The sequence below is a fragment of the Wyeomyia smithii genome, chromosome 3 (genome assembly GCF_029784165.1).
Source record: "Wyeomyia smithii strain HCP4-BCI-WySm-NY-G18 chromosome 3, ASM2978416v1, whole genome shotgun sequence".
NCBI classification, from domain to species: domain Eukaryota; kingdom Metazoa; phylum Arthropoda; class Insecta; order Diptera; family Culicidae; genus Wyeomyia; species Wyeomyia smithii.
Window position 1 is genome coordinate 122,544,430 of NC_073696.1, and position 26,582 is coordinate 122,571,011.

General features: G+C 37.3%; 1 protein-coding gene across 9 annotated transcripts in view; it reads left to right on the top strand.

The window, feature by feature from the left end:
- Positions 1-26,582, top strand: part of LOC129731044 (semaphorin-1A) — a 446,018-nt gene that overhangs the window by 361,749 nt on the left and 57,687 nt on the right. For all 9 annotated transcript variants that reach the window (XM_055690762.1, XM_055690761.1, XM_055690765.1 and 6 more), the window contains exons 8-10: positions 15,413-15,554; positions 22,882-23,003; positions 24,581-24,661. In XM_055690762.1, coding sequence (XP_055546737.1) covers positions 15,413-15,554; positions 22,882-23,003; positions 24,581-24,661 — 345 coding nt within the window. The remainder of the gene's footprint in view (positions 1-15,412; positions 15,555-22,881; positions 23,004-24,580; positions 24,662-26,582) is intronic.

Genomic DNA, 26,582 nt, shown 5'->3' on the forward strand with positions numbered 1-26,582 from the left:
ATAGTGAAACGGACCAGCTAGATTCATTTTCTTAGCCAAAACATGGCTAAACATGCATAACTCGTACTTAGCTCCTCCACTATTGGGTCATTTACCCTTTGAAAAGTTTAGTAGATGCGTGTCGGTTTAATTTTGAAATTGTGACGGATGCTCAAAAGTAATTATTTCTGTTCGCAAGAATGAACAATTAGTTTAACCTTGTACAGTATTAAGAGAGCGATTGGCAAAAATTTCCCTAATCTAGCTTATAAAATATTGCTAAAATAAAGCTTGACAGCGCTACCCCATGAATTTTACGGAGAAGGAGTCTACAAAGTTTGCAAAAAGAAAATGTTTTTTGAAAGAAAGCACTTAGTAGAACTTTATTATCAATAACAACAATTCAGTTTTACAATTCCTCTTGAAAATTCGAAAATTTTCATTCAAAGAGGGGTTAATTAGTAGCTTAAGAATTTATGATAACTTAATATTAATAAATAATAATATGTGTAGCCAAGCACAAATAATGACTTCTCAACACTGTCAGAAATTTTTAATTTTAGTTGTTAGGATTTGTTTTGTTTTTCTCAATTGGGACCTACCATTCAAACACATTCAAAATTACTTTTCAAGAAAAGAAACGAGTCTTATTACGCTAACTGGTAATAATATTATTTGACATAGCTTCTAATGTTACAACATCCGTAAGCCTACGTAAGTAACTACGGAGGACAGTTCAAATTCATTTTCTGATTTTTATTCTGAATCCTTTGAAATATTTTCTTTCTTGTTAAAAAAACTTTGATCAGATCGGTACAGCATAAAGCATTACTGGTCCAACAATTTGATTGTGAATCAAACGTTAATTCCTTAAACAAAGTTAAAAATTTCTGTTGTTAAGAGGATTCAAACATCTCGTGTGTTTGATGCACTTTTCTTGTATACTCTCAATGTGCTCTCAATCGGGAGCTCCACAGCCGTGGGTTCGAATCTTGGTTCCTTCAAGTTAAACTCTACAGTACACCTGTTAACTTTTCTCCTAACAAAAATAAGTCCCTCTCATAATGAAACTGGTCTTAGTAACGTATGAATGTTTTCTTCAGGGAATTATAATTAGGCGATATTGGTAGGATGGAAGAAGGCTCGGTAAGCTTGAAACGGAAGTGTGCACTCACACCCGAGCACGGAAGAAAATGATAAGCATATCACTTACTTCAATAGTAATATTAAGTGCGGAGTACAGAAAACACCTGGGCAATATCACGAATTGTAATACAAATCATTTTTCACTACCGGAATTCTGTGAAAATAACAGCCAATCTTTTTCAATTTTTAGTTCCAATAAACGCAGCGCCCTTTCAAACATACTAGAATTTCATCCTTGAAACGAGCTGTCACACTCCGATGAAATATTCCACGCGCATCGTTCCCGTCACAAAATAAAATCTTTTGAAAATCCAAACAAATGATATTCACCGTTCCTTTGGTAAAACGAAAATGACGTTATCAACGTGGCGTTTGCTATCGTTATTTTAATAAAACGCTAAAATTTCGTTCGTGGCAGCATTTTTCTTATCCATCACAAGTCGCGTAAAGTCGCTGTACAGTACACAAACCGAATTTACAACATTACAGTTCACATAATGAAACTCAGAATAATAAATTTTCAGAAAATTTGAAACAGTGAATATCAAACGAACACGCTTTCACTGCTCCTGACGGATGATTTGACTTTCATTTTTTTTGCGAATACTGAAAATATACGAAAGAGAGAATGAAGATTGCATGAAAGCGAAATATTTCCTTGTGATGGTAGAAAAAAGCACTGACGACACTTCATGGTGCCTGTTTTTCACTTTCATGTAAAAGCGCTGCAATTTTTCAGTGCTAGTCACAATAGATCAAGTGTCTCTGATCGTAGTTATGAGTCCACACAGGAAAAAAATGTGCTATTTCAACATAATATTTTCATCATAAAATAGTCCCAAGTTCTTAACCTTGTTAGGCCAGTTTGAAATGATTCCATTCATCTTGATAACGTGATTATTGTTTGGCTTAAGAAAAGAAGCTCTAGGCTTATGAGGAAAAATTATCAATTGAGTTTTAGAAGCATTGGGGGAAATTTCCGATTTTTGCAGATAGGAAGAGAAAATATCGAAGCTTCACTGCAGCCGACCTCATATGACACGAAAAGTTTTTCTTCTACGAAAATGCTTGTGCCATTGCAAAACAATAATTTAGAAAACATTTTCTTGGTAGCAGTGCTGCCTGAGTTCACAACTATATTTTTTTGTGAGCAGAGTTTGCACAAAATAATTACTTTGGATCCATTTAACAAAATTGGTAAATTTGGCTTGAAGGCTTTTCACTTCCGTCAAATTTTGTCTACAACTCCGACTTTACCCGCATATTGTAAATAGCATGTGCTTTTATAAAAATTTCAAGGTGCTCATTGCGGTTAAAATAAGTTAAATAGTTCACAAGGGAGATTCCAGTTTTCTGACTAGAGATTTTTGTTTCAGCCGAATTACTTGAGTAGAGGCTATGCCAAGTAATTCTGTCGAAGTGTTCTTGATCTCATCAACGGTTTGATCGTAAGCGGCATTCGCCTCTTTGGCCAATTTGATAGGTATCTTTAACGTCGCATAATGATCGGAGCTCGGAAATTTTTTGGGGGTTGAATTGTTGGTTTTCTACTGTAGGCGATTGTAGTGGCAAGGGGCTGTCCATAAATCAAGTCAACTGAGGCAATTTTTTTTTGAAAAACTAAAATAACTTGTCATTGTATACAAACGAACAGTTATACAGGTTGGACTCGATTATCCGAAGGCTCGATTATGCGAAGAATTTGCTCAATCAAAAGTTATTGTACTTCATTTTTGTAAAAGGAAACATTGAAGGCGTTTATCAACATGAATCGTATCATGTATCAAGATATCGTTCAGAGATGATAAAAAAAAACAAATCAAAAACTACAAAATCAAGTTTGAGCACTAAATATAAAATATAAAATTCACATATTAGTAATTTTGGCCGTTCCTTTAGATAAGAACCATCTTATGTGCGTTAGAAACAAACATTAATAATTCCTTTTTGAAAACGTTACACGGGAAAGCAATAGTTACCACAACAGGTGGAACTTTCTTCTTTTTTAAAGCTATTTCAATTTGAATAGTTTTGCTACCGGTCATCTCAATTTCCCCGGCTTGTTGCTCAGCCAGTACTATATCGAATAAATTCTCACTGCGAACGCAAGAGTCAGAAACAAATATTTCCCTTATCCTTCTCGTAGCGATGCGCGCATTTTTTTGCTCTATAATTTCAGGTTATGCGGAAAAAACTGAGAAATAATATCAAATTTTAGCAGGTATTCTTGAGAGAAACTGATGTAAACTAACTTTAAGGTAGTCTCGAAATGGGCACGGCCACAAACCACAAACTCCAAAGCTTTGGGCGTGGAGTAACGCGTACTGACCAAAGGCGATTATCAGCGATGCTGGAGTAGGGGAGCTGTGTAACCGCAAGGTTACAGAGTCCGCTTTGTCAAGTCGATGGTCGTGGGTTCGAATCTTTGTAGAATCAGGTCATTCGATATCAAAAAGGACTCAGGCTCCCCACCAGTTACCCTTCCTTTACGCTGAAATCTATATTCCCTTGGTGTCACTTCCTCTCAACAAAAAAAAATCACAGGAGGGTTGTGTGCAAAGCCACGACCGCAAGGTTGAAGTAGAATACTTTTACAAGAGAGTTAACCCGGCTGCTTGCGTGTCAGACATTTTTTCTAGTAAATAAATGTTGACCGCTCATCGGCACTATTGAAAATTCTGTGCAAATGAAGTTGAAGTACCACTCAATTTCAGTTTGCACATATAAATACGACCTCACTTAACAGGAAAAGTACAAACCCTTTGCGGCGCAAACAAGTTTCAACAGTCAGAGTATATTTACATGTGATTTCAAATTAAAATAATTAACTTTTGGTTAAAGCTTAGAACGAGAAAATTTTAAATCTTTAATTCATTTGTTTGGTTGTCCTGAAAAGGACAGTTTGTTGTTGAAAAAAAAATCGGATATGACGCTGATTGCATCTTTGTGTTACGCCGATAGCGGGAGTGGTGAACTTGCGTATGACGAAGGCATCGTATTAACTGTTTTATTGAATGGGAGAAAGAGGAATATTGTAATATTTTGTAAACATTTAATTCAAACAATATTACCAAATCGTAATCAGGCACTCTGATAACAAAGTTAAAGGCTGTTTTCACACTGAAAATCAGACAGCCAACAGAAGTTTTGATTGCCAAAATCCAGAATGCTTGTGTAGTTGCCGAAATAAGGCAGAGCTTCACCGGAGGAAGGCCGAAACCCTCAACCGACAAGGATGCTCCGATAGCAGGAAAATAGTGGTTTCGCATTCAGGAACGGCATCATAGTTAGGAATTCTATTCTATTCACCCGGCCGTAGGTTAATGTACAGCTCTACTTACGGCTGTACATTAACGTACGGCCGGGCAAATCTGTTCGCGCCGCTTTTCGCGTTTAGCCTGGCAAAGGCCTAATGCGCACGGCCAACACAATAGAAAGGTGTTTTCACATTGAAAATTAGACACGGCTTTACTGGAGTAAGTGTTGGCAAATGCATCCACCGCTAATACCGCCGCTATCGTACGAAAGCGCGTCGTTTCATGTGGGGAATAATATCAACAACGAAAAATGACGCGCGTCTAAGCACACCCGAACTGTTTTGCCGTGCCGCTTCCATTTACTTCCTTATAACGTCGGCCTAATGGAAGTACCGGCTGCACCTACCGCTGAGGCTGTTACCATACTGCTACTGGTACCCAAAGTTATTAACTCTTCAAATTAAGTGTTTTATTTGTCCTCAAAAGAACAATTGTTCAATTCCATATCGGATATAATGCAATCGCATCTCTGTAATATTACCGACAGTAAAATTCTTCTGGACAAAATGATCCAACTTTTCCATTAGAGGAAGTGCCGGCTGATGTACGACAAAAATTTCGCCCGATCGCTCGCGTTGGTGTTTAGCCTGGCAGAGGCCTGAGACGTGGTGACCAACCACAGGGCAAGTGATTTGTTTGATTTGAAGGCAGCCACAGGCGCAACCCACAGCTATTCTCTGTTACTGCTAAGTGCTGATATCTGCTGCGGTTCGGTTCTGATTGCAACCTTTGAGCTGCTCTAACAGTGGGGGAATTAAGATACACGGACAACATGTCGTAGGCGAAAACGAAACACTGCAGTATCTTTTTGGCAAATCCTCAGAACTCGGTCTATATCAAATCAATCATGTCAAAAACAAACAAAATGCTTATTTAGACCTATTATTCACAAACTGCACTGAAGACTTCTGTGTAGATGCATCATTGACTCCCATCTGGAAAAATGAAGCATTCCACACAGCAATTGAATATTCAATAGTAATGAATAACACTTCGTACCCCAGCGAGGATGTACCGGAATACCACAAAACTGACTTCGAACAAGTCAAACGTAGACTTCGCATAATAAATTGGCGTAGTATAATTTGTAAAGAAGGAAATGTCAACGAAAAAGTAACAAAATTTTATGAAATAATTAATCAAATTATATCAGAAAATGTACCTCTAAAAAAAAGAAGACGAACGAACACCAACAAATATCCAGTGTGGTTTAATCCACAATTGAAGAACCTAAAAAATAGAAAACAAAAAGCACATAAAATATACAAAAAAGACAACAATAGCGAAAATCTTCAAAATTACCAAGAAATTTGCTGTAAACTTGACGCAGCCATTAAAATTGCACATGAAGAACATAATCGTAGAATCGAGCATCAAATCAAGTCTTGCCCTAAGAACTTCTTTAATAACGTAAAAACCAAACTGAAAAATAACAACTTTCCATCACGAATGCATCTTGACAGTAATGTAGGACAAACTAGTAATGAAATATGTAGTCTTTTTGCCACTTTTTTTCAAGAAATTTACACCACATTTGAAGAAACAGATCGCGACCGCGAATACTTCTCGTATTTTCCTGAATTTCCGAATTCTTTATCTGTCAATCAAATATCTGAATTCGAAATTCAAAACGCACTTAAAAATTTAGACGCTACGAAAGGTCCTGGACCTGACAGAATAGCTCCAATTTTTCTCAAAAATTTGGCAGAATAACTATCTAAACCCTTACAACACCTTTTTAACATGTCTCTGAAGAATGGAATTTTCCCAGAACTCTGGAAAACTTCATATTTAGTGCCAATTTTCAAATCTGGCGCTAAATCTGACATTCGTAATTATCGTGGAATTGCCATTATTTCATGCATTCCAAAATTATTTGAATCAATAATTAATGAAAAAATCTTTCAACAAGTAAAACACCAAATTACAACTCAACAGCACGGCTTTTACAAAGGCCGATCAACTACCACAAATCTTTTGGAATTCATAACTTTCACTCTGACTGTAATGGACAACGGTAACCACGTAGAAGCTCTTCATACGGACTTTAGCAAGGCATTTGACAGAATCGACATACCATTATTGCTCTTCAAGCTCGAAAAATACGGAACTGAAACAAAATTTTTGGAATGGCTGCAGTCATACTTAACAAAACGAACACAAATAGTCCGCTTTCAAAATTCCTTTTCAAACCCAATAGAAGTAACTTCTGGGGTTCCTCAAGGTTCCCACCTGGGCCCTCTTCTTTTTATATTATACGTGAATGACATTTCCTTTCTTCTTAAGTCAATACATGTGCTTGTATATGCTGATGACATGAAGCTCTTTATAGAAATAACCAATGCAGAAGACTTCGAAATATTCCAGAATGAAATTAATGTATTCTACACTTGGTGCAACAAAAGCCTATTACAACTCAACATTAAAAAATGTAATTCAATAGCCTTTAGCAGAAAAACAGTAACACCACCTACAAACATTTTCTTAGGAAACCAACCAGTAGGAAAATGCAAAATCGTAAGGGACCTAGGCGTAATCTTAGCCGCCAAACTTACATTCATAGAACATTATAATACAATTATCAACAAAGCAAATAGTATGCTGGGCTTTATAAAACGCTTCGGCCACAATTTTCAAGACCCATATACAATCAAACTATTATATATTACATACGTCCGACCAATTCTGGAATATTGTAGCATTGTATGGAATCCCTATATTGCCACACATGAGGAACGCATTGAATCTGTCCAAAAACAATTTCTTTTGTACGCGCTTCGTAAGCTAAATTGGACATCATTTCCCTTACCATCATATGAAGCACGCTGCATGCTTATAGACATACAAGCACTTAAAGAACGCCGCGATCTTTCAATGCTTTATTTTATCAATGACATTTTTTCTCAACGCGTGCAATCTACTCAATTATTATCACAACTAAATTTTTATGCACCCAGTCGTCAATTAAGAAATCGTAAAATATTTTCGGAAAATTCTCACAGAACAAACTACTCAAAAAATGGCCCAATAAATCGCATGATGCGTCACTATAATCAGCACTGCGAAAATATCGACATCACGATGGGCAGAAATCAAATAAAAAAAACGACTAACTACTGGAAATAATGTATAGAATATAAGAAAACATTGTATTATTATAACTGTAGTCTACATTTGCTTGACGAAATAAATAAATAAAATACATGCACTATGGAAGCTATATCACATTCAGTAAATTAGACGGGCGCGACAGATTTAAATTGCTAGGATCCAACACAGAACGCTTGCTTGCGTTGTCAAAAATTATTAACTTTCAAGAACTTGTTTAATTGCCTTGAAAAAGGCAATTTGATGTTCAAAATTTGATTTACTAATGGCAATCTTCATACTGCCCCAACACGGGGGGAATAATGGCAGTCTGGCGACACACGCTGAGAAGAACCGCGCTGCTCCTGAGACGTGGTGACCAACCACAGGGCTAGTGCTGTTGTTAAGGAAGGACGACTGCTGTTGTCGCTGTCTAGAACTATTATGAGTGGCTTCGGCTGAAACAGGCTCTTTTATAAGCCAAATAGGATGTTTTCAATTGCAAGGTATATGATTCTGTCGACCGTGCTTGGGAAGCAAGCATATAACGACCAATCAGAGGTCGAATTTTTCGTTTTGACAAGGCTTGACTATTTTCAATAGTACAATAGTGTGAATAATAAAATTACAATTATCTTCTTTTGGGAAGAATCTTAAAAGATTTTCCAATCTATTGCTACAAGAACAAAGGAAATCCATCGAATACTAACCGATTTATTAGCATTTGAAATTGGACATATTTTTCACTTTTTTCGGTTTTAGATTTTCATTTCACATCCCTATGTAGTCGAACTTCCTGAGAGAAGAATTCTACTTCAAAAAGCATTTTACGGTTTAAAATCGGTTGCTGATTACAACTTTTGAGCTGCCATAACATTGGGGGAATTAAGATACACGGACAACATGCACTGTGGAAGCTATTTCACATTCAGTAAATTCGACGGGTGCGACAAATTTGAATTGCTAGGATGCAACACAGAATGCTTGCTTGCGTTGACAAATATTATTAACTTTCAATGACTTGTTTATTTGCCTCGAAAAAGGCATTTTGATTTCCAAAATTGGATTTCCTGATGGCAATCTTCATGTTGCCCCAACAGTACGGGAATAATGGCAGTCTGGCGACACACACTGAGAAGAACCGCGCTGCTTCTGAGACGTGGTGACCAACCGCAGGACAAGTGTTTAATTTGAAGGCAGCCACAGGCGCGACCGGCTGCTATGGTCTGTTACTGCTGAGTGCCGATATCTCCTGCTACTGCTATCAACGTTGTGGGCGGCCCATCCATTTCACCCTCCGACTAATGAATGTAGCTAGTTTTCCCAGAAACACTCTTTTATAGCCGAAGGGTGCTACGTAGTAGGCCACGCCTTTCAGTTCAGGTTTACCATTTCCTTATGTTCTTTAGACGAATTATTCCACAATTCGCATTTGATTTTTGTATCCAGCGAATAAACACCGATGGTGCTCTCACACACGCAACGATTTAACCCCTAACCGTATTGCGACTTGTAACATCAAGCGAATTCGTTTGCTCGCTGTTGCGTGTTGCAGCATTTTGCAACCTGGCAGCTGGGAGACGACGAAATTCTGTTGATGCTAATTGATTGAATCGACTTCATATTAGCTCTGCATAGTCGAACTAACTGTCCTTGTGAATGCGGTCTAACAGGGCAGTTTGTTATTCAAAGTCGGTTATGATGATCGCAGCCTTTGCGCTGCCCCTACAGTGGGGGGTTTACTAAATAAAGTGAAAGTTAGAGAACTACAACCGAATTTGATTGCATCCCGCACAGAATGTCTGCTTGTGTTGATGCCAGAAAATTATGAACCTTCAATTATTTTTTTATTTTCCTTGAAAAAAGCATTTTGCGGTTCAAAATCGGTTGCTAATTGCAACCTTTGAGCTGCCCTAACAGTGAGGAAATTAAGATACACGGACAACATGCACTGTGGAAGCTATTTCACATTCAGTAAATTAGACGGGTGCGACAAATTTAAATTGCTAGGAAGCAACACAGAATGCTTGCTTGCGTTGACAAAAAATATTAACTTTCAATGATTTGTTCATTTGCCTTGAAAAAGGCATTTTGATGTTCAAAATTGGATTTACTTTACGAACTAATTTCATTTTTTGTCATATGACTTACATTTTAAGTTTAGTAAAGCGGGCAATGTATGCAGTTTGCGAGGATGCGAAAATGAACGGGAATAGAAGGTGTGACTTTTAGGCTTAGGATAAATTTTCCCTCGTCCAGACGGGACTCGAACCCGCAATCTCCGTTGTCTCCGGCAAGGTGTTTTGGCCAATTAAACTACTGGGAAAGGTATAAATAGTTCTAAACCAAAGTCGAATCACCCTCTACTATTGTGTTCCCGTATTTCAGCACGCCAACGATGAACTGCACACACTGCCCGGTGGGAGTTTATTTTTGTAACTGAGAGAGTGATCTCTTCACGCACACAGTGTATAACCCTAAGCCTAAAAGTCACACCTTCTATTCCCGTTCATTTTCGTATCCTCGCAAACTGCATACATTGCCCGCTTTACTAAACTTAAAATGTAAGTCATATGACAAAAAATGAAATTAGTTCGTAAAGTAAATTTAGCCAACGGAGCTCTTCCTTGATACGCGTTTGGAGTCTAGCCAGCAACTGACGTGTCTCATCGCTTGCGCCACTGTAGATATAATAAGTCGTTATACACTGTGTGCGTGAAGAGATCACTCTCTCAGTTACAAAAATAAACTCCCACCGGGCAGTGTGTGCAGTTCATCGTTGGCGTGCTGAGATACGGTAACACAATAGTAGAGGGTGATTCGACTTTGGTTTAGAACTATTTATACCTTTCCCAGTAGTTTAATTGGCCAAAACACCTTGCCGGAGACAACGGAGATTGCGGGTTCGAGTCCCGTCTGGACGAGGGAAAATTCATCCTAAGCCTAAAAGTCACACCTTCTATTCCCGTTCATTTTCGCATCCTCGAAAACTGCATACATTGCCCGATTTACTAAACTCAAAATTGGATTTCCTGATGGCAAGCTTCATGCTGCCCTAACACGGGGAAAATAATGGCTGTCTGGCGACACACGCTGAGAAAAACCGCGCTGTTCCTGAGACATGGTGACCAACCACAGGACTAGTGCTGCTGCTAAGGAAGGACGACTGCTGTTGTCGCTGTCTAGAACTATTATGAGCGGCTCCGGCTGAAACAGGCTCTTATATAAGCCAAATAGCATGTTTTCAATTGCAAGGTATATGATCCTGTCGACCGTGCTTGGGAAGCAAGCATATAACGACCAATCAGAGGTCGAATTTTCCGTTTTGACAAGGCTTGACTATTTTCAATTGTACAATAGTATGAATAATAAAATTACAATTATCTTATTTTGGGAAGAATCTTAGAAAATTTTCCAATCTATTGCTGCAAGAACGAAGGAAATCCATCGAATACTAACCGATTTATTAGCATTTGAAATTGGACATATTTTTCACTTTTTTCGGTTTTAGATTTTCATTTCACATCCCTCTGTAGCCGAACTTCCTGAGAGAAGTATTCTACTTCAAAAGTCCCTCTTATCAATAAAACTGGTCAGAAGGACGCATGACGAAACTTCTCCAGGAATTATAATTGGTGATATTTGGCAGGAGAAACGAGGCTCGGTATAGTAGAACAGTAAGCACATTACACACAAGCACTTATAAAGTAGAGCTGGAGTGTATCATCGAGGGAATCTTCCCACGCTACGAGCCCAGTCCTTGCCCTCCGACAGTCGAGTCTCACTTCCGACGTTCCAGTATCTCAGACACAGACCAAGGATAGTCGACCGAACATCCAATACATGAGTGACAACAGCGGCGTAATGACGCCTTCTCCATAGAAAAAAGAAGGCATAATCGCGCCTTCCGGAAGAACGCTTTCTAGCCAGAATCTTCCAACTTCGCCTTCTAGTGACGAAGATGGTCGCCCGCCCCCTTCTACTACGCAGTTGACTGCCTTCCGTGCAGACGCACGCAGCTTTCACACAGCTTTGTGTCACCTTTTATTGGCGAAGGCACTGGCAACACCGTATTGTATCACCTTCCTGCTGTGTTATTTTTTCCACCAACAAACATAAATTAACATAAATTGCGAGGCATGACGACAAGATGGTGGGCACACGGTGGAGCTCAAGACGGCGCGATTGCGCTCTCCCTGTAAACGAGTGAAATGTGGCAGGAGCTAGAAGGCGCATTGTCACGCCGTGTGTGTATTCGGGCCTTTAAGTTCGAGGGAAAGGTAAGGGTTACGAATGAGAAACTCATCGTGATAGCCAACTCCCTAACCAGGTCTAACCGCTAACCTAGTAATCAGGCTGGCGTTGAAAACAGCTCCATGTTGTTTCGGGAAGTCATGCAGAGGTGCCTGGATGACTACCTCTTCCCGAAAGGTGGAAGCGTCAGAAATCGGTCTTACTGCCGAAGGCTGGGAAACCAACAGGAAACTCATCGGCATATAGGCCTATCTGCCTGCTGGGCTCTGCGGGCAAGGTGTTCGAGAGGATTATCCTCAACAAACTGGTGAAGTAAGCGGAGGGTGTAAACGATCTGGTAAGTAACCAGCTCGGTTTCCGGAAGAATAGGTCCACGCTGGATGATCGTCTCCGTCAACCAGACAGCGGAGGTAGCACTAAAGTGTAAGAGTAGGGGCATACGCTATCGCGCAATTGTCACACTAGATGTGAAAAATGCTTCCAATGGCGCCTGTTGGGACTCCATAGCGCTTGCGCTCGGGAGCATCTATGTATCGCTGTACAATATTCTAGACAATTATCAGAATCGAGTTTTTGTTTAACACGGAGTAGGGTCAGAAGTGCGTCCCAAGCACCGCAGAAGTTCCGCAAGGTTCTATCCTGGGCCCAGTGTTGTAGAATGTCATGCATGATGGTGTGTTGAAACTTAAGTTCCCTGTAGGAGTTGTGATCTTCGGCTTTGCAGACGACATAACGCTTGGGGTCTACGACGGTCGGGGGGGTGGGTCCAGGGGTCGCGCACTGTATAGGCAAAGTCGGAGACGAGATGCGCTCCAGTAAACTCACGTTTTTTGAACAACCGTAAATTAGACCAAAAGGCGCGATGGTCAGAGTCAGAAACCATCATCATCACCGCGATTTTTGATTCTCTTGGAGGTTATGGACGACGACAAGCTCACATTTGTGAGCCTCGTCGACTATGACTGTAGGAGGGCCTTAACGGATATTGAAATACTATCTCGTATGATGTCCAATAGCTCAGCAAGGCAGCAAGGACAAATCCTTGCCAGCGTGGTTTCGTCCATACTTAGGTATGGTGAACCAGTGTGGTCCAGAGCTCTATGGAGGTACCATGGTGAATTGAATTCCCATCTAACACAGATCCTGTTAGGCCATATCAGACCATATCTTCACAGGTTCGGACATGCGTCCATGTGTCCCGAGTGCGTGGACGTGGAAGAGACTGCTGAGCCCGTCTTCTTCGTATGTCCACGTTTTGTACGTGCCAGCAGTGACATGATGGCAGTGGGCGGGCCAAGCACTACTACGGACAACCTAATCCTAGTATGGGACGACCCGGACATCTGGAACCCGGCTGGTGCAGCCGCCCCTCAGCTTGTCCTGAAGCTGCAACGAGTGTGGCGGGTCAACCAACTACACGCCAGTGGTAGCTAATTGCCAGTCTACAGGTAGTTGGCTAGGAAGTTATAAGAGTAAGAAGGGTACATCAAGCATAAAAGCCACTCCCCGACGTAATACTTAACCGTCGACCCAGAAAGATTAGGGCTGTAGACTGGAGAAGTTTTAACAGTTGCGAAACAGGCCGAGTAGGTGTCTGGGGGAGTTTAACTACCCCAGCATCACTCTCCTAGTTTCATTTCCCACCCCGAGTTCTCTACTCATGTGTTTGTTTGTAGATTTCTCTGCCATTTTTTTTTTCAAAATAAACCTATAGGTAGTCAAATAAATTGCGGAAATTATCCTGTTGTTCGATGTTAGTAAGTAAGTAAATAAATAAGACCAATCCACAAGCAACACGACCGAACTGCCGTACAGCTTAAACTACACTGAAAAACTTTAAGTAATAGGCACTATCAATGCTAGAAATGTGTCATATCGCCAATACAGACAGCACAGTTAACCACCGAACTGATATCGATGGCATCAATACTGCTTACGCTGGAATCCTACACTCGATCAAAAACTACATCCGCCGCAGAAGCAATACTCAACACAAACAAACCACCCTTAGTAGCTCACCGCAATGATCAATACCCGCCTAATCTGAGCACCATTTCAAATCAAACGTTAATGTACTATACAGCCAATTTTCAAGTGACCAAAGTTCGCAGTTTTCCGATGAATGAACCGGGCAAAAGTTCATCGCAACCGAAGCAAAAACCAAACCACCACAATACAAGACTTCCGAAACCAACTTTTAAGACCAATACGACACAAATAAAGTGAGTGACTATCTATGTTTTATACCCTATTAGTAACTTTTTACCTTGAATACAGTTTTCCCTTGAAAAAAGGCCACAAAAACGGCCGAAACGTCGGGCAATTTTGCTAGATTGTCGTGTATTTCCTTCATAAAGACTGAGAAAGCCGAGAAACAGACCAACCTTTGCATAACCAATAAATTTTATGTAATTTCTAAAAAAGACCTGTAAACATATTCAGGCAGGTCGATTCATTTAAATGAATTTCTTCAATCAAATTCAGCGTTGCTTGAGATGAAAAACGTCGAGATTGAAAGCCATTTCTTATATTTCACAGCTAACTGGTTTTCAAAATAGTGTTTAGAGTCAGATGCGGACTCTACAACTCCCCAGATTCAGTGGTTTAGGTGGTTTGGTCGTTTTAGGTTCCCAGTGGTTCCAAATATTTTAGCTTCGCATCCCCTTTTGCTAAGCACACAGAGCGTCGCGGTTCCTTGAAAGTTCCAGAATTTTCAATACAAACTTTGTAATACGAACCTGTCTGTATTTATCAGTCATGACTTAGTCTTAAATTCCAGAAGGCTTAAGAAACCGCTTTCACAGAGATTTATAGAAGAAAAAATTCACCGATTAAATTTACCAAGGCCTTCGTGATACCCTTTGATCAACTTCGCAGCCCGCTGGCTGGAAACCACTGTTTTAGGCCCAGAAACCAGCAGTCAGCATCTTGGATTATAAAACGTCGTCTGAATTCGATCTCCAGTCTCTGTAAGCCTCATCCCTAAGTAGAATATACTGCTGAAAAGAAAAGGGCAGTTTTAATAAGATCACGTTCCGATCATGTTACGCAAATTCGTATTTATTAAAGGCTTGCACTTTGTTTGCTTCGATACTTTAGGGGAAATCTTACACTTCTGCAAGTTCGAGAAAATTCATGACTTTTTTGCTAGTGATTGCATATGACATATGAAAATGTTTGTATTGTCACAAACAGAGATTTCTTGCATCCTAGTGGAAAATAAAAAGGATCAACGGTAAAAAAATATTAGATACTGTTCGGCCCAAGATACTGTCTTGAGGAACACCGGCTTTGCCAGCCAAATCTGATTTATCATCAAGGTAGTTAATCTAAAGTCAGAAAAAGAATCTTGTATCATAACAAAGATGGGAAGAGAGAAATTGAAATTTAACATTTTTACTGTTACTCATTTTTTAAAATTCAAAATTTCGGAGTTCATAAAAATTTCATAAAAAATAAATGTGTAATTTTTTTAAAGGAAAATTCTTTTCATAAATTAACCCAGAAGATTTACCTTGCCCAGATCGAAACTCTGAGAATTTTGAGAATATAGTTAAAAGAACATAAAAACATATTTTATGTCAATATTAGCATGAATAAACTAACATATTTTTCTTATTTTTCTCTAGAACGTCGTAAGTCGTGTTGCACGTGTCTGCAAATGGGACAAAGGTGGTCCGCATCGGTTCAAGAATCGATGGACAACTTATCTCAAGTCGCGCCTAAACTGCTCGATGCCGGGTGACTTCCCGTTCTACTTTGACGAAATCCGTAAGTATTCCGATGAATAACTCACTCAACTTGTTTAAATTGCTTCGTTATAAAGTTTTTTGTTTTTATTCTAAAGTGTCAGCAAAATAACATACTCGCTCGAATCGATAAAAGGTTATGTCAGGCAGACGTTTGAGATGTTTAATTAAAGCAATGAAGTGCTCGAATATTTCTCGCGGACTGTGTGAAATATGTTTCTACCCACCGAAGTTATAAAGAAAATTTCGAAATTATTTCTCATTATAAATTGTTCATCTCGCCACCTTCGGAGGAGAAGAAAATGCAGCTGCCATATCGGAAGACACGGATGAGCTCAACTTCTCTTGCATGAGTTATCTGATGCTTCAAAGTTTTTGCATGTTTCGTTCCACCGTGGAATGCTCTCGGTTAAGAGATAATTTTCTTCTGAGTCCATGGTCTAGCACTACAGTTCGACAGTACAGTATCCAGCTTCTCAGGTTAAAACTTTTCCTCTTCTTTGAAGCCTGTCTGAACAAGTCGTTGTCACCCTCGCACTGATTTCCCACCACCGTCCCCACCTGTTAAGCATAATGCAGAGCATTGCACTCGATGGAAAACTTTGCACCAATTCGGTACCCTCCTAGCAGACATGGCAAGTTGGTTCTTTGATGAGCAAATTTGGCCTGCTTCAGGAAGGGATTATGTGATCTTTGTAGAAATGCGACGGTAATAAAGTTGTGCTTCTGAATTTGTCTTATACTTAAATGATCTATGTTTGAGTTGTGCAAACCTCTCCCTCCCTGCTAAGTGTGCATTGTTTGGTCAAGAACTATGTCTAATTTCAGAGATAATTACGGAATTTAGCAGGGAATATTAATTAGGAAAATCAATTTGTGTGTGTGAACATATTTTTGTTATAAATATTTATTTATTGGACCGATGCTCTTGTTTATGATACGCTCGCTAATCTTATCCTTTTAATTTCTTTGGAAAATATATTTGACTCTTGAAGCTGCAGGAACCATATTTATCAAGATTGTGTTTTATGATTTGTAACTTATTTCTAATTGTATTATCGTATATGAAAAGATGAGAGGGTTTTTATGCCTGTTTGAGGAGAAATCTTTATTGATTTTACTCAAGCAGGCTTTTCCCTACTTCAACAATTATTTCGGTCCCGTTATGCACTCTGCGATTGGGCCTTCATATTATTACTATTAATTAGAATAAAAAAAAATTCTTTGGAATTAATAATCATTCATGGTGTAAATTTTAAAACAAAAACAAACGTTAATAACGAAGAATAAAAGTGTGTGGTATAAATGAACTTTATTCATTCAATTGCTTTCATACACTAAGTTCTCCCCCATTCGAAACTGTGACAGTGACGCTAGATATTATTTTTGATGCAACTGGCTAACTGTCACACTCGTTCAATGATGGAGAAATGTTCGTTCCACTGTCGATATGTTAGACAGAAAACACATAGAACTAAATTGTTCGTACCACATTACCGATATGCCATTGTGTCTAATTGTGCAGAACCGCCAGCGGTGGGAAACCCCCTCAGGCCGCTTTATTCTTACTCTTTTGACCGATGTCTGACACGTTGCTATGCGATGACTGCTGCTGCTGCTGCAGCAGCGTTGAAGATATGGCCGTTGTTGTGCCACCGTCTGTCAGCAGCAATAAGTTCACGATTGACTGCACCAGGCAAACAGTTTAGTGGCCAGTTTAGTGCGGTAAGGTAGCAGCAGATGAGGACCATTTGCATGACTAAAATATTTTATTTTATTAGCATGATTAGATGTAAAACTAGCCTTTGACATTGCTTGCCATCGTCACCATCATCGTCAGCTGCGTGCAGTTTCAGCTCCTCGTTCTTCTCTAGTAAAGGACCGAATTAGGATGTCCGCTGCAGCAGAAGCGGTGGCGACGGTTACTTCTGGGCAAAGCAAACCCTAAAGAGACGGGACAGAAATGTTGACTTGACAGGAAATTACTTGGAATGGCAGTCATTTGGATTTTGCGATATGGCTAATAGATTGCGATATGGCTAATGGAGCTTCCAGTTCGTTGACGCGTGCTAGCGAATTCGGAACGGACTGCATGTGGGTCCTACCGGGATTTAGGAACTGCCCGAGATAAGCAAAACGTGACCTAGAATCCGACAGGCAACAAGTGAGACCAGGGCATACTCTGGTGCACTGTGCATTAAATTACTATGGCTCATTAACAGCTATATAGTAGGAACTGCATCGTTAGCATCGTTGCTTCATTAAAATTTATTTTTATACCTTGTTCATAGTTTTCTTTGGCACATGTCGGTTCATTTGAACTCAGAAAGTTTAGCTCAAGCGGAAGGAAAACGAAAATGAGAAAGAGAATTTAAAAAGAGAAAAAGAAATCGGGTATAGGAGATAAAAAAAATGAAAAAAGAAAATAAAAAATAGAAAAGTGAAAGAGCATCAGGAATTCAAAATATGTTACTTAACAGGGGAACAGGAGAAAACTGAAAAATGAAAACTTATTGAAATTAAAAAAGAAGTAGATGAAAAAGGGAACCAGGCAATGGAAAATGTAAGTAAGGAATAACTTGAGGAGTGGAGATGGAAAAGGATAATGGGAACAGAAACGAGAGTGAAAATGAAAACGAAAGCAGAATAGAAAAAAAAACAGTAAATTGAAAAGTAAAACGGAAAATAGGAGATGGAAAAGGGGAAGGGTATTTAAGAAAGGAAATAGGAAAGATAAATGTGCAATAGGAATGTGAAATAGAAAAAAAAATCCACAATAGGGTAATATAAAAGAAAAAAATAGAAATTTTAAAGGGATAAGGAAAACAATTGAAATGGACAAGGAAAAGGAAATTTGTAAAAGAAAGTAAGAAAAAAGAATGAGAAAACGGAAATGAAAAGGAAATGGTAAACAGTAATTTTGAAATGGAAATGAAAAATGTAAATGGGAACGAGAAAGAAGGCTAGTTTTATCAACAGAAATAACATCAGTATGTAGTATCAAGGCTTTGCTTTTAATAAAATAAAAAGTGACATGAGAGAAATGAGAGAAACAACAATAAAAACTAAAAACTTGAACAAACAATGAGCAAGGGAAAAATAATGTTGAAAATAAAAAAAAATAGTGAAAGAAAATCACAGAGAAAACAATGAATAAAAGATATTGTGAATAGAGACATAAAAAATAATGATATTTGATAAATGAATGAAATAATAAAGAAAAAACTATAATAGAAGACAAGATATGACAGAGAGAAATTAAGTACTAAAAAATCATTGAGAAAACTGAATAAAAAGAATGATGAGAAAGGAAAATGGAAAAGAAAAGTTCCAAAAAAAGAGCTGAACAGGAATAACAAAAATGGTAATAGAAAATAAAACATGAAAATAGAAATAAAAAAAGAAACAAAGCAACTCATACTGCAATAAAAAATTAAAAATTTGAAATCAAAATGCATATCCTATGAGACAAGAGAATAAGTAGAGTTGAAAAACACAGACACAATGATGAAAACAATAATATAATTTAAACAATAAGGAAAATTTCGAAATTGAAAAGAGAGAATGTGTATGACAGAAGAAGTTGAGAAAAAATATTTCAAATGCAAGAGAAAAACGGAAAAAAATTAAGTATATTAGCAATTATTGCTCAGTGTCGAGTAAAAGAATTTTTAAAAACGAGAAAAAAAGAGTAAAAGAAATGAGGAGAGAAGTAACATATAAAAATGCAACAGAAAATTAAATAGGTAGGAAATGAAGAAAGCTTCGTAAAGGGAAAATGGTAAAGAAACTCGGTATAGGAAAATATGAACAAAAGAAAATTGAAGCATGAAAGAAATTAGTTCAAAGTAATTAAAAGGAATTTGAAAAAGCAAATGTGCGAGACGCATGTAAAGACAAAAAATGATACGAAACAACAAAGAAAAAATAAGAACGGAAAATAAGGAAAGAGAACTAGAAAAGGGACATGGAAAAAACGGAAAAGAAAATGGGAGAGCGAAAGAAAAATTGTGAAGTAAACAGGAAACGGGACATGGGAAAGAGAAATAATAAAAAAGCAGCTCACAAGAACAATAGGAAGAAGATATAGGAATAAAAGAGAGAAATAGAAAATGGTAGTGAGATGTGCAAATGAAAAACGAGATACTGAGAGTGGGAAATATAATAACATGACAGATATGTAATGGAAACGAACAACTGGAAATAGGAAATATAGAAGGGAAATGTAAAAGAAACAAATAAATGGAGAATGAAAATCGAAAAAGTAAAAGAACTTGAACGCTTAATGTGAAAAGCAAATGAAAAGGGAGATTCTGGAGCGAACAGAAAAACGAAACAGTGAGAACAAGTCAAATAAATAATGAAAAAGAGAAGTTGGAGAATGGAAATGAAAAAGAGATTCAAGATATAAGATAAGGCAAAGAGATTAAATGAAAAGTAAAAATAAACTAAAAGTAGGTAAATATACGACGAAGGGAAATTTGAAACAGGAAGATTGATGAAATAGCCGAACAAAAGAAGATGATGAAAATGAGGAGTGAAAAAGTAAAATAAGGAAAAGAAAACTAGAAACAAAATAACAAAAAAATGGAAAACAAAATGGGCCGTAACAAAGTTATTCATCCATTTTATTCACAAGTTCAGAAAAAGCAACTTGTACTGGAAAAAATACAAAAAATTATAAACCCAAATGCCAATGTTTAAGACAGTAGAAAGAGAAGAGAAATTAAGAATTGAAAGAACAATGAAAAAGGATAAATGATGAGAATAAGAAGTGGGAATGGAAATTACAAAAAAAAAATAGGAACAGAGAAAAATGTGGAGCTTAAGCGGAAATGATATCAGAAAAATAAGAGCAGGTTATGTAGAAATTAAACCTAAAAATATCAAATCCAAATGCAAATGTTAAGAGGCAAGAAAAAGATAGATAGTTGAGAAACCCAGAAATATTAAAAAATGAAAACATGAAAAAAGTAAAATAGAAAAAGCAATGAATAAAGAAAATTAAAGTAAACCTCTAGGAACAGTTGTAACGAATTAAGGAAAGGTAGAGAGAGGAAATGTAAAGGGTTTAAGGGAGACGGAAATGGTAACGTAAAACAGAAACGTAAATTGAAACAGTAAATGAGAAAGAGAAACGGGAACGGGAAATCATAAAGCAGACGCTTACAAGAAAAATGGAAAAAAGAAAAGTTGAAACGGGTTCGAAAATGTATATGGGAAAAGTAATGTACTATGAGTAACAACTGTAATGAAATATTGTATGTAGTCTACAGTGAGCAATGGAAACGAAAAATAGTAAATGAAACTAGAACCAAAAATGGGAAATAAAGGATAATAGAAGAGATAACTAGAAAAGGTAAACAGAGAGTGGAATTGGAAAGAGGATCCGAAAATTGGAATGGGAATGTGAAATAAAAATTTCAAAAGGAAATGAGAAAAAGGAACGGGAAATTACGGAGAAGAAAAGTCGGAAAAAGTTGAAATGGAAATGAAAAATGTAAGTGAGATTGGAATTGGAAAAGGTGATAGGAAAAAAAAATAAATAAAAATACAAAACAGGAAATCAAAAAAGAAACCAAAAACGGTAATAAAAATAAACACATAACAATGAAAAATGTGTGAGGAATATAAAAGCCTGTGAGCAGGAAATAAAAGAGGAAACATTGAAAAGAGAATGACCTTGAACGATAAATGTAAAAGGAAGAGTAAGAAAGAACATGAAATTGGTGAGGACAAATAAAAGAAATAATTAAAAGGGGAAGTCGGAAAATGGAAATGGAAAAAGATTTCAGATGTAAAGAAGTAAAGAAAAAAAGATAAAACGGAAAGATAAAATAAAAGAGATATGATGGAAACTAGAAAATTGATAAGATAGTTGAACCAAAAGAGGTGATAGGAATGGGATGTGAAACATCAATTTGAAGAATAAAACAAGAAGGAATATACGAATAGAAACTAAAGTGGATGAATAAAAACCAAAAAAAAACTCAAAAAGCGCAACTAATAATGTATTGACAAATAAAAAAGAAATACAAAAAATAGACAAAAGATAAAGAAAAGTTGACGAAATGAGAAATGCAGATATAATCATTACATTAAAATACAAAAATCCGATTTGACAAAAAAAAACAAGAAAAAAAAATAAAAATCAAAAGAAAGAATCCGAATAAAAAAACAAGTAAAAAAAACAATCTAAAAAGCAAAGCCTTTGTGCTACATTTCGATTCGGAACTTAACCTTCTGTTTTGTTATTACACAGACTTCGCAGCCAACTGTTTAGTGTACAGGACAATTGCGGGGCTAGCGCTACGATCCTACTGACACTAACGGTCTCTCCCAAGCCGAGACTGGAACCTGCGGCGACTGGCTTGTTAGACCAGCATCGTACCTCGAGACCATCTGGGAGATGGTGGGAAAAGAAACAATATATCAATTGTAAAAGGAAAATACGGAAAAGGAGAAAGAGAGAGAGAGAGAGAGAGAGAGAGAGAGAGAGAGAGAGAGAGAGAGAGAGAGAGAGAGAGAGAGAGGGATACGTCTGTGTATCAAGTGGATACAAAATTCGAAAAAAAAAGTTATGAATTATATCAACCTTGGCTGTTAAAACTTTGTGAATACAACTTTTCTGGGGCACCAAAAAAAATGAGAATATGGGAGAGAACAGTGTAGTGTATATTTTACTATTCTATTTTCCTACTCCTATGGTGAAATACAGCATTAGATTAAATTTTCCATAACAGTTTCTTTCCTTTCTTGGTTTGAACTAAGTGTTTTGTTCAAAAATTGTATCTTACTTCTAACAGTGCTCGAGGTATTGCACACTCCAGGAGCAGTTTGTCCTTGTTCTACTTTCGTACAGCAAAGAGGAAAAAAAAATTTCTATTCAAATTTCTCTGTCAATTTGTTCGCGAACTACTACAGCTGTCAAAAGTTGTTGTTTATGAATAGAAATATTTAGTTACAAATTCCACCTTTCATACCGTGGCTCGTGTCGCACGTTTCTCGTATAAAGTAGGATTAGGATGGCTTCAGTTTAATGACTATTTTTCGGAGCGAGCATATGAAAACAACCTAGAAAATGTTTGCTTAAGTTTTGATCTTCTGCGAATATGTTTTATGATTTTATTCGGCTAATTTTGGTATTAAGTATGAATAAGGCAATTTTCGGAATCAAGTTAGATTAGTCTAGGGATACAAAACCTACTAGCATATTTGTGTATTTTTACAGTCTATTCAACATCGTGCATTTAATTATATCATACCATTCAAGCTCGTAAAAAAGCAATAACACCTTTTATGATTTCAGTTAGTGACCAATATTTATTTCCTGTCAATACTATTTACAGAATCAACAAGCAACCTGATAGAGGGTCGATATGGCAACAGCAATTCCAAGCTCATCTATGCGGTATTCACAACATCAACTAACGCAATTGCCGGTTCAGCGATATGTACCTTTTCGCTGCAGGTAAGCATACTTCGCACCATCAAATATATCGAATTTCGAGTTCGGGAAAACCATTCCGCGCGTTGCTGTTATTAGTATTACTAAAATATTGATAATGTGGATAATATTCCTTTTCAATGGAAGACTGCGCAACCGCGAAACCCCAAACCGAACAGATTTCAGTATGCGCGTATGAATAACCACACAATGTAGGGGAACTGCTCCATTATTCATCTCAGCCCATACATTCATCTCATACAACATGAAAACACAATTGAGAACAGGAAAAAACGCATATTTTCTTACTAAACCAATCTGCTAATCCATGGAATGGATTCTTTTTAGTTCACTTTAGATTTCTCATAAAGTAAAATCTTCAAAAACTCACATAAAAGCTCTAAATTTGATATTATAGTCGGGCATCTGCACTTGAAAACTCATTTCATTCAATTACCTACCTCAGAAAACAAAATCCACGCATTGTTCTATACGGCTACAACGGGACTCGTACAGCAGCCAACCAAAGTTTCTTTCATCACTAGCGGACCAGTTTTTATTTTAATCACTAAACAAAATCTTTATTCTTTGGAATGTTCACCTCAAATTTCCAAAAACAAACTTGAATTAGTAGAAATATATGAGATGAATTTCTGCAATGCCTAAATTTCAACTGTATGTATTTTCATCTGTTTTCACTACGTTGAAGAAAATCAAAAGTTGCCAAATCAGATTATGTTAATACGAAAAATTCATACTAAAAATCGAAAGCACTGCAGTGGTTACCTAGGTTACCAATTTTACACGTAAACAACTACAGCGAAAACAACTACAACTACGGCTGCGGCTACGTTCATTCATAATAATGTGATTCATTCATGATTAGTAATGTAAAGAATATAGGGGCGTTGTGGGATGAATAATTGAGCAGTGATTTTAGTTTTGAGATGGATATGGGAGCATTGTAAAAAATGATTTGTTTGACAAAATTCGGGATAAATCTAGCTAAGTTTACTAAATATACAATGCTGAACGATTTCATAAGAGCACGTAAGCGTATATTGTTTATTCGTTCAATGATTTCATGAAAGTTTGGTGTTTAATCTGTGCATTCTTCGTGAATATCGGCTTAATGAGATGAATAATGGAGCAGTTCCCCTAGATCAATTGGTTTTGCTATCGTTGCTCTAACTTAACTATTGTACCATTTCAATATAAGCGTAAAAGAGAAAAATGAACTGTCAGATATCGAACTGCGATGAAAGCTATAAAATGAGTCATACAAATTATATGGAGATAACTGCAGTTTTAGATAATGTTGAATTTGGATAATGTTGAGGTCACCATTACAATCACGTCGATGAAAATCGTTTTTGTTGTTACTATAGTTTAATTTTATATGTTGAAAATGAGTGTTATATCTTCCTTTTTTAGCAAATAGTTACTGTCCTAACATGCATCCAGAAAAAAAAAAACCTATCAATAGAAAATTTATTCAGTTCATGCTACTAACTTCTAATTCTAATAGAACAACAAGTACTTCTGTCAATTCCATTAAGTGCTCATACATTATCTCACTCTCCATCCTATTTTTTCTACAGGATATCGCCGACACATTTGAAGGCAATTTCAAGGAGCAAAGTGGATTAAACTCTAATTGGCTACCTGTTAGCCCGTCGATGGTAAGTGTTGCTTTTTCCGGTGCTGGTAGTTGTACTCACTTATTTGTATATTTTATACGGCTCTAACCGCTTTTCTGGGGGCCCACCTGGCATCGAACTTAGCAGCATCCTTTTGATGTAAATGATCAAAGGCTCCCGGTTGAGAAGACTGGCGGCTTGTTCTTTTCTATCACAGCATAGGAAGGGTGTTTTTTCGTGCGCACCTGCCAAATTTTTTTTTCATACAGTAATATCATCAAACGATAACAGCTCGTGTAAATATGATTTCTTTGATACGGCCAACTTTTGAACGGTGGCAGAACATCCCCTACTTAACAGATTCGTTATCTGGTAGTAACTCTAGGCGAAATTGCCTTTTGGATTTACCAACTGTGTTCTTCATTCCGAGGTTTTTGTTACCGGAATCACTTTAGAAATTAATTTGTGGTTTTGTGATAATGTTATCCAAAGCAGATTTTTGAAAAGGAGCAATTTAAATTTAAACGGCAAACGGGTTCGACTTGATTTGTTTAGTTCTCAATTTTGTACGTTCTCCAATATCCTTACAGATTACTATTTCTTGCATTACATTTTGCAATATACCATCACATTAATACTCGTCGATCAACTTTCTGGTAAGAGATTAACGAGTTTTGAACGAGTTTACGTATTATGGGACTTCAAATGAATGCATAATTCATAAAAAGTGCTGGGCCCAGCTGCCACTCGTTAGTTGACTTCGTGGCTCGTATTATTATTATCTATCATTAGCACTCATCGTTCGCCTTCGTAATGAGTTAGCTTCGCGCGCAACATTGTTCGATTTGGTCACTTACCGCGGTGACTCATACCTTTCTTTTCCGTCGCAGTCGTAGAGATGCAGAGGTAAACTCGCTCTTCGACAACAACGGCTGTTACATTTCCTTCCTTACAACATCTTTCCTCGTTCTAACGATCGTAAGGACGTGCCCGGCGCCGTTATCGATCTATACAAAGCGGTAGCTACTGAATTGCTATACAATGAAGATGGCAAAGTAATCCCAATCAGTCATATACGTGGCTCTTTGTTAAACTTCACTAGCTCAGACCGATCACGGAAGAGCAACTACGAAATGTGCTCAAGCGTATAATTAGAATCTATCATAAGCATATTGGTATGCAACAGCCAAGAAGTTTGTCTAATTTAGTGATTGAATTATTGTTTTTTCACGTCATTTGAGTCAGCTAAAACTGATTATTACCAGGAAGCTATATTTGAACTTCAACTCTCTCAGATAATTTCACTTACACGCCACATTGAAATCCAGGAGAAGCATTATATTTTGCAATTATTGCTATAACGTTTACAGAAGCGGCTTCAGTCGGATGTGAAGTAGTTTTAGAGCGATTATCAAATCTAAAGGCGCTCTTAGTTTTAAAAGCAAAATTGATCATGATTGATACAAGAATGCAATAAACTTTAAGTTATTACTTGAGTAACGACAACGCTAACTCTCCGAACATTAAACATGACCACTGAAGGAGGATGATCCAATTTAATTTGTGTTTTCAGGTCTTTTGCGATTTATTCATGGTAATAGTCTGAGAGATGGGAGAGATAGGAAACAATGGATTTGCACCGAAAATGTAGAACGGGTTATCATGTAAAACCATATCTCGTAGAAACTAAACACAATGGTCGCAGACTTAGAGGTTTTCTCCTCAAGCTATTAGAAAATAACAACCAAAGACTGAGCGCTGTGGAGAAGAATGCTACATTCAATGTTTATTTATTTGTTGTGCAGGGCAAATGTAGGCCATAAACTGTATTTCAATACAATGTTTACTTACAAAGTTTACAATGCTGCCGATATACTAAACATACAAACTATTCTGTTACCCTGCTTTTTAAAAAAGAAGAATTATTTTTTGGCAAATATATTTCAAACAAATTTCTCTTCAA